This window comes from Pundamilia nyererei, unplaced genomic scaffold (assembly GCF_000239375.1).
Source record: "Pundamilia nyererei isolate P.nyererei 1_Seehausen unplaced genomic scaffold, PunNye1.0 scaffold00108, whole genome shotgun sequence".
Lineage (NCBI taxonomy): Eukaryota > Metazoa > Chordata > Actinopteri > Cichliformes > Cichlidae > Pundamilia > Pundamilia nyererei.
The window spans coordinates 1,020,963-1,030,794 of record NW_005187509.1 but is presented as its reverse complement, the minus strand read 5'-3'; the positions used below and the strand labels follow the sequence as shown (position 1 = coordinate 1,030,794).

Below are 9,832 nucleotides of genomic sequence, written 5' to 3'. Positions count from 1 at the left end.
CTTTGGGGTCCTTAGTGACTAGTAAAGCGCTATACAAATACAGGCCATTCACCATTTACTACTACTAGAAAACAGCTTCTAAAGCTTCTACTACTCAGTGGAGTACTCTTGCTCTTGCTGTTTACTATACCGTTGCCAGTACTTGTTTCAGTTGCCACAACTTGTATCAGTTGTACTTCGTGTGCTGCAGTATAGTATTATATTTATACTATGCCGCTGCAGAACTACTGCAGTATTTTGTAGGTACTTGTTAGCAGCAGTGAGGTGACTTTTATCCCATGAGAAGGTTCAGTAAGGTGGAGCAGCTGCTGGGTGGTGCCGGTGCTACAGCGTGGTTCAGTGAGGAGTGAGCGAGCACTGGATGCAGACACGTGTGATTGAACGGAGCTGAACGCTGCCGTGCGCCCTGAATGTCCTCTGCTACAAGGAGAGCGTATGACAGGCTGCCTCGCACAGGTATGAATACAGGTGTGTACAGGTGAGATTGTGGCATGCCCTGTGGTACGCCTCGGCACAGAATACTTGAAACTTCCTATCATACGCAGCTGCCGCCGGCTGGGAAAAGATGTGCCAAGGCTAGTCCAGAAGTGCCGAAAGTTATTACTGCGAGCACTACGACACGAGTGACGGCGAGGAGGTGCAGCTTTAACTCGGTCCAGACGCTCAGAATTAAAGAAGCGCTGATCATACGTCCGATGACACGTTGGCTCAGGTATGAATACAGTGTTTGAAGCCCGGGGTTTCACAGAGACGTACTTTTTATCACACAAAGCGGCTCGCCCTCTACTCTTCTTCTCTGATGCTCGCAAGGCCTTCTCGTCCTATAATCGCATGCACATGTGTGTGAAAGTACAAGCACGGTGATGCTTGAACTAAGGAGAAGACCTGTTGTTGTAATCTCAGCCAGTAATCCTGCTGGATTACAGGACGGCGCGACACTCGGGTACCAGGGTGCAGCTGATGTTTGTGTCCTCCCATCGCAGACATCTTTACAGCTCCATACCTCCGAGTCGACGCCAGCCCAGCCAAAACATTGGCAGCGTGACAACGAGAGAGAGAGAGAGAGAGGCAGGCGCCCAGGCCTCGCCGATCAGCAGCAGACACATTTCACAGACAGAGCCTCACCCACCACAAGTCTGAGCTCAAACCCAAACCCAAGCATCGTCAAAGCCTCTGCAGTGCTCACGCTGCATGAAGGTCCACTCGGCCCGGCAGCAGAATCTGTTTCCTAAATGTGTCACATGCTTCCTCCTGTACAGACGGCAGGCTTCACACTGTTCTCGTCACCTAACTGCCTTCATTTTAAAAACAGACAGGCCTCGGCCGTGATAAATCAGGTAAGAGACACAGAGAAGTTGAAGGAAGTAGGGCAGGCGGTGAACTCTGCGACCTCCGGTCCTCCATGTTTCCCTCCGCAGCCCTGAGCTGGAGGCTGGATTCCCTCTGCTTCACCTTCCTATCAGCCTGCTACACAAAGCCACAGCAGGAGCAGGTGCACAAAGAAAACCAGCCTCACACTCATGTTGACAATATCAATCCCGACACCGAGTCCCTGGGAAGAATACAAATCACCTGTACAGGTTAGATAAGGACGTTCATGTGGAAGCATCCACGCTCAGGAAAATTTAGGAAAAAACCTCTGATTTTACGAGGAAAGACATACGCACGCCTTACTTTACCACAGGAAACGTCCTGTTCCTGGCATTAAGTAAGGACCACAACACCACAATCAGATCCTCATCAGGCTGATTGTGGACCGCACAGCGCACGGCTCACAGAACCAACGAACAGCTGCGGAGCATCTTCTTCCTCTCTGCACGCCGCAGGACGGACCCCCGCCGCCACCACAAGCACACAACTTCACAGCCAAAGACCTGCAAACCTGCCCCGCTCAAACCTCATAATGACACCAGGGTCCTGTGTGCCCATAATTCAGCTCGCCTCATTCACGGTTACACTCAGCATCAGCTGACTCTGAAGTGACAGAGTGAAGCCAAGCTCCAGTACCAAAGGACATCCCTGCTTGACCTGCTTCAGTCCCGTGGTTACTGTTTTGATGGCTTGTGATGATTTAAATGGAGTGATGTGAGCTGAAGCTCTGAAGGAGCCAGAAAAACAGAAAAGCTGAGAAAAGTGTGAGCTATGGCACAGCCTGTAAGGCAGATCATCTGCATTAAAGCAACAACCTGGAACCTGGCCCCAATGAACAGATTTACACGCTGAACATGTGCATGTGAGAGAGGATTGCTGACACATTTATTCCACTACGAGATCCTCCGGAGAGCTCAAAGTGACCAAAGCAACCCACAGCACGACCAACGGCTCTCAGCCACAGCTTCAGGAGGAAAACGATGCGCACGAAGACAGCGGACTCAAGTGGTTAAAGAAGAAGCTCTGAGCAGCTGTGAGGTCAGTAAGCCTCTGCTAGCCCCGTTTATGGAAACTAGAGCTGGGCGATATGAGATTTTTTCATATCACGATATGTTTTTTTCATTTCAGGCGATAACGATATCCATCACGATATAAGCCAAATAACTATATTTGTAAGATTTAAATGTGCCGTTGCTCACAAGTAAAATGTGAAATAATCAGCAGCTTGTTTTGATTTAAATATTTATTTCCCATAATAAGTTCAACAGGGTAGATGTACTTAAGGAACATGAGACTTTTTCAGATAAATAAAGGCAAATATTGCAAACTACACAAAAGGCAGCCGCTAAAGCGTCTAAGTTTCAAAATAGAACAAACGAAACAGACTAAATTGTCAATTCCACTTAGAAACAAAGTATTAATTCTACAAATAAATCTTAGTTTGTTTTACAGAAGAACAGACAAAACTGACTAACTTTTGTCAATATCAAATAAACTGAGAACTAAAAGGGAATTCTCAATCTCTCCTTGTTGTATAGCTTAGCTTTTCAAACAGTTGTAACAGTTACTTTAGTCTGACAAAAGCCGAATGACGAATTAGCGCTTCCAGTCAGAGACTGAGGCTACGTCCACACGTACACGGGTATTTTTGAAAACGGAGATTTTCCGTTTTCGTTTTAAAAAATAATCCCGTCCACACATAAAGGCAGAAATGAAGGAAAACGCTGCTATGAACATGCCAAAGCAGCAGGTGGCGCTAGATTCCTAACCGTGCCGAAATGTTGGCCAATCAGAAGTCTAGAAGCCTCGGTGGGAAAAAGTAAACAAAGCTGGGGCGTAGAAGCAGAACAGAGTCGTATGTGTAGACGGACAGTAACTGTGTATATGTAAGCATTTAAACACTGCAGAGAGTAGAACAGTAACAGTATTGTAGAAATTCATTTCACCGAAACAATAACGTGGCGCACAGTGTGACGCATGCACCAGTTTATTGTATTTCCAGACTTGCTTTCGGCACATTTACAGTGCACGCTACTCTGTTTTTTGTCAGACTTGAAATAGCCGAAATACCTTCACACTACGGAGCTTCTATGGCTCTTCTGTTCGACAATATCTCCGGCATTGGACCATCATCTGTTTTCTCTTCGGTCACGCTCGGTTGATTTTTCTAGTCGGCACACTCATTTCCTCCATTACCCGCTGGCTGCTTCCCAAACAAACACACGTGCGGCTTGGCACTTGTGCTGTACGTAACAAGTCACGCGACGTGACGCTGCGGCTGTGATTGGTTCGGCTCTGCGCTACTGAATTTGGATCGGCTGACCTTTTTTTTTTTTTTTTTTTTTTTTTTTAAGAGAACAAGAGCGGCGAGGTCTATCGCGATAGCTTAATTTCTCTATCGAGTAAAAGTTATATCGCGATACATATCGTTATCGTTCTATCGCCCAGCTCTAATGGAAACTGGGCTAAAGGTGACGCTGCCTCAGCTACTCCAGAGCAGAAACACAAAACGGCACATTATGAGGAGGTACGCTCGCCCGGCCTGAATCTGAAGGTCAGTGCTGATTATCTGCAGGAATATGTGACACCACTGAATGACCGTGAGGATCAGAGCACCTGAACACTCAGGCAGCATTAAAATCACCAAAATCTCATCTGTGATGCTGAATCCTTCATTACAGAGAGACCGCTCACCTGCAGAGCGCGCGCACACACACATGCACACACACACAGTCGTTGAAGGTGGCCAGGCTCTGAGGCGGATTCCTGATGAACCTCGGAGGGATTTGAGAGGAAGAAACCAAATTCCCAACACACACACACAACAGGAAACACGATCCACACCACCATCAGCAGGTCTGCTCTCATTGGCTCGGAACCTGCCCACTTACCGCTCATTTCCTGTGCCCTGAACTCGGTCTGGCAGGTGTTCCAATAGCCACACCGAGTTACTGCAGTGTATATTAGCAGCATGGTAAACACACACATCACTTCTGGACACACGTTGCATCTAAAACTGCCGCTGTGTGTGTGTGTGTGTGTGTGTGTGTGTGTGTGTGTGTGTGTGTGTGTGTGTGTGTGTGTGTGAGACAGGTGAGTCACTGCAGGGCTGCAAGCTGAACACACTGCACTGCAGCACTGCACATCACGACTCCCACAGACAGATAAAAGAAGGAGAATGGCCAGGAGAAATGGAGAAAACCTTCAGAGATGTAGATCCTGTCTGCTTCTGGATGTGATGCCTGCATCCATCGCTGCCCTGGAACTTCAAAGCTCACCTCTGTCAGAGTCCACCTGCAGACTGATGTGGTTTATGTCAGGTAGGCCGAGCATCACAGGAGGAACACACCTGCTCTGGTTCTCATGATCTCCACCCTTCATCACTGCTCCTGTCAGCTATTTGTGCACTGACGCCACACACGCACTCAGAGGCATGGTGGCAATGGGCTAAATCTCCATGAAATGAACACGATAAACAGCACAGAGCGATTTTCAGCTTCATCACAGCTCTCATGTGGCTTTGGGCCCAGAGGAGGCCCAGAGTGCTTCACAGAGTGTGTGTGGGGCCTTTTTAAATAGGGCTGAACGATTATGGAAAATAATCTAATTGCGATTTTTTGCCCCAATATTGCGATTGCGATGCGATATGCGATTATTTTTTAAGGTCTTTGTCTTCTGTATTATTAAACAAAGACAAGCAATACATCATATAGTATGGCCAATACTATATTACATTAATTTTAAACTGTTCTTTCCTGGAAGACAGACCTCTGTTATGATGACATGAGGTGATGCATGAATTGATGACTGACATTTTTATTTAACTTCTTCAATCACAACAGTATATTTGAACATACACAATAGTTTATTTTTAGCTTACAAACATCTGAGCATAAAGTGCTGACAAGGAACCCTGGTGTAAACATTAAAATGAAAGTCAGTACAATGTGCAGATTGCAGAAATATACATAAAAAAAAATCAGTGGCTTTACCACACTAGCCTTAACTAACTAGCCGTAACTAGCCTTCTGATTAGCTAATCAGAAGGCTAGTTTTGATTAGCGTCACCGCTGTCTCGGTGGAGTTTAATAAACTCGGCCGTCTGCTTCTTGCTATCTAAAATATAACCAGACACTGGTGTAAATTCTCGACTGTCTCATACTTCTCTTTAATAAGTTTTCTGTTTGACGTTTAGTCAGCTGTGTGAAAACCAAGGAGGAACCCACCCGGGGGATTAATAAAGTTTTATTTTATCTAATCTAATAACTTTAATCTCAGCCAAACCGATTTACTCACGAACAAACAAAACACTGAAAAAAGCCCAACAATAACATTTTTAGGTTGTCTAAGTGACTTATATATTACGTTTAACCCGAGCAGCGAAAGTCCGCGGTGATCTGAAAATGATGTGCCGGGAGTTGTGCCGTTCTCGGCCGCATCAGTAACCCTCGAGCGAGGGTAGCAGACGCCTCTGAAAACGTCGAAGCACTTTTGCAAATATGGGATATCTTGATAAACCGAGCAGATATTTGATGTTTACACAACTACTTTCTCGCCTGAAAATATGTTAAAAGTTTATTTTGTGACCCAGAAAGATTAGTATGAGTAATTTTAAAACTTAGTAGCGGCCGCCATTGCTGGAAACTGGAGTTTGGCTGGGCTGCGCTATGAATTCTGGGATATGGTAGTAATTTGGACAGCCTTCGGCGCGTCGCTGTGACGTAATCGGTCTACAAATGCGGCCTCAGGAGGAGGACATGTCCAGAGTATAATCGCAGCCTTTGCGGTTAGAAAATTGCACTTGATCATGTCGCGATATTATCGCAAATGCAATATATCGTTCAGCCCTATTTTTAAACTCAGCTGTGAGCAGCCACTGATCCTTTTCATGATGTTAACCACACAATTGAAAGCCTTCACACCAAGAATGGTCCAAACTTCAGCTGAGAGACTGTCTGAGCTGCTTCCTGCACAGCACCAGGTCAGCCAAGAGTGTGCTGCTGGTTGGAGTGGATACCTGAGAGGACGTCCTGACGCTCCGCGTCCTCGAGCTTCAAATATCTGGAGTCTGAGTGGAGCATCTCACCCAGCGCAAACACAGCGGTGAGGCTGGTGGGGCACGTCTGCTCCAACCCTAAACTGAGCGCGTTCAGACATTTCTGCATGCTTCAGGATATATTTCAGGAGCACAGAACGGTTTTTACGACGCCCACAAACAGGTGCAGCCACTTCAGTGCCCCGTGACCTCAAGACACATGCAGTGAAGACGGGAACGTCTGCCTATGTGTCCCCCCGTTTCCTGACATCAGTCGACACACATGACTCTCTGTGGCTGCAAGGTCACAGTCGCCGAGCCGAGCTAATCGTTGACCAGCTACAGTGAAACAAGGTGAGTGTCCTCGAGCCAGCCCTGCCCAGAGTCCAGCTGCAGCCAGCTACTCATTTTACACACCTGATCCAGCCGGCAGCCTGATGGCGCTCAGCACCGACTCACCCGCAGCCCCTGCAATTGGGGTTAGCTGGCTGGCCCGGGGGTCCACAGTTCATTTAAGCTCTGAACAAGCTGCTTGTTGCGCTCTCCCAGCACACGTCAGCTGACTCCGTTTGATCGAAAATCACATTTTGCAGTGAACGTTTTTCCAGCTGAGAGCGACCTGTCTGCACGCCGCTCGCTGGGAGGAAACACTGAAGGACGGCATCAGCCTGACCTTTCAAACACTGAGCCGTCTGCTGCTTTGCTCATCAAGAACTCAAAGCAAACTGGGGAAATGCTGTGGAGCAGTCAGAGTTAGTGAAACAGCACACACAGAGGCTTGCAGCAGGCAGGGAGCAGGTCTAAGACAGGCGACAGGAAAAGGAAATGACAAGCTTGAGTATGAAAAGAGAAGAAGAGAAGCACGAGGAGGTGGAGGAGGGGAGGAGGCGGTGCTGGCACTCGCCTACGTCACGGTGACGCCCCCTCCCCCCCTCCCTTCCTCCACTACAGCTCACATGACTGCAGCGGGCCTGTTCTGTAACTCCGGTCACGAGGAGAGAGTAGTATTACAATGAGCAGCCGGCAGGGGCGAGAGCCATCCACACACAGTGAGAGAGAGAGCAGCCTGCTCCAATAACCTCAGCGAATATTAACATGTTCATGCACCTCAGAGCACCGGCACCTTATCACTCTGTACAGGACCCACGTAGGGATAGCAACAACCACCCGATTGGTTCGTCTGCTCTTTATCTCCAAGGACTCTGCAGCCCAGCCTCGCAGGACACACGTCCACATCGCTGTCCCCGCCGCTCCACGCCAAGCTTCGACTCCATTTTGTTTCAGAGCAAACTTGTTCATGTTCTGATCGCACGTTTCACTCTCAGTTCAGCCGCACACGCTCAGAAGCACCAGAGACGTGTGGCTGCTCACAACAACACGGCTCAAGACTGCAGAGTGTGTGTACCAGCTGGAGACACACACACGTAAACATGTCATACACACAGCATGGACACTCACACACCAGTACACACATGTGTGGGATTATATTTACTATGATGTGTGTGAGGGTTGCCCCAGGCTGTGTTTGTAACGTACTATACTGTGTGTGTGTGTGTGTAACAGTGTGTGTGTGTGTTACAGTGTGTGTAAAAGTACATGTAAGTGTATAAATAGTCCACAGTCTCCCCTGTATACACACACACACTCACAGTAACCTGCTTAAGCTGCCAATCAGCTGTGACAAATCCCCCCACCGCCCCAGCCTCAGCCTGATCATCTCCACTCACACACGCGCACGTGCACACGCACAAGGACAGACGGAATAGTTTGCGCGTGTGCCCCGCACGCAGCAGATGGAGATCAGAGCCGATAAGTTCCGGTGTCGCGTGAGAATTTTTCATTTCAGGGGCGTGCACGAGCAGAGTTCCCTCCGCGCACAGCACGAGGCTGCTCGGATACACGCGGGTCCACTCCACGCATCACCATCATCATCCTCACCCCGATTCACCGGTGACCTCTCCCCCTCACACACACACACCGGTTTAACGGGGGAAAAAAACACCACGTGACCCAAACAAACGTTTTGTAACGCGCGGTTACGCAAAGCCTTACAAAACGCTCTGAGTTCACCTGAGCAGAGCCGCGCGCCCTTCCTCGCTCACAGCACCAGCACCGGATTCGGCACCGGGACCGGCAGACCGGAGCGGGACGCACACAGACAGGTCCCCAAACACGGACACTATCTTGCACACACACACACACCAGTTTTAATCCCGAATATGACGAACAGTTCACGCGTGAGGACACAACACGTGTCCCGGTCTGCGTGCCGACAAGAAAACTTCCTCCAACACTGCGTCAAAGTCACACACACACACACACACACCCGGACCCACGCGCATGCAGACTGGGTCGGGATGCCGCCGCTGGCTCCCTTCACGCGCCCCGGTCCGCAGAGCTGCATGTGCACGGACGGTCTCTCACCTGGCTGCGCGAGCTCTCTGTCAGGTAACTGAAGACGAAGGACGACAGCTCCTCATCCAGCAGCGCCGCGCAGTCCGCCATCTTCCACTGAATGAGGAGCCGCGGAGCCGGGCGGAGAGTATAGCGGGAGGAGGAGCAGCGGCGCGGGAGCGCGCCTGCAGGGGGCGCCTCTGCTCACCCGCACACCACACGTGCGCGGACCGCGAGCGTCAGGATCGGCGTACCTGAGCGCCCACACAGGGACAAACATGAGGCCCGGGACCCAGAGGCGGCCCCCGGGGGGCTTAACTTGTGTGGCGTCATTTGCCCGGACCCCGCTGCTCTCTCTCTCTCCCTCACACACACACACACAGTAACACTCTCTCTCTCCCTCTCTCTCACACACACCCATACACACACAGTAACACACTCTCTCTCCCTCTCTCACACACACACACACACACACACACACACACACACACTCACTCTCTCTCTCTTCTCTCTCTCCTTTTCCCTCACACACACATACACACTCTCTCTCTCACACATACGGTAACACACCTGCTCCTCACTCTGGACTCTTCATAACTTTGTTTTGAAAAGCACAGGTGTGGACAGCATCCTGTGGCGGTTGCCAGGCAACTGTAAAGCCAACTTCTGTCAGTCACTGAGTCAGCCTGCTGCCATTGGCCGAAGGCATTCAGGTGAGGGCCTCGGCGCTGTGCCCCGGTGCCAGTGATGCTGCAGGCTGGTGTTACCGACACTTTTAATAATGCCAGCTTCTGAGCCGCGGCGTCACTTTTACAGGATGAATTACCTTCAATTTACAAATCCTGAAAACATCTGAATGAGCAGCAATAACAAAACAGCTTTTAGCATTCCTGAATGTAGACGTGCCTGTTGGGTCAGCTTAGCAGACAGAAACAACATATCGATCCAATACCAATAACTGTATCAGTACTATCGATATTTGGATCAATCCCACCTCCATCTTTGGGTGGAGAAGAGGGGCAGGTTTGCAGG

At 49.3% G+C, this 9,832-nt stretch overlaps 1 protein-coding gene across 1 annotated transcript in view; it reads right to left on the bottom strand.

Annotated features, from left to right (window-relative positions):
* Positions 1-9,170, bottom strand: part of ppargc1b (peroxisome proliferator-activated receptor gamma, coactivator 1 beta) — a 61,074-nt gene extending 51,904 nt beyond the window's left edge. Inside the window, exon 1 of the mRNA XM_005741221.1 lies at positions 8,831-9,170. Within this exon, the coding sequence (XP_005741278.1) occupies positions 8,831-8,911 (81 nt within the window). The 5' untranslated portion in view covers positions 8,912-9,170. The remainder of the gene's footprint in view (positions 1-8,830) is intronic.
* Between the last annotated feature and the right edge of the window lie 662 nt (positions 9,171-9,832).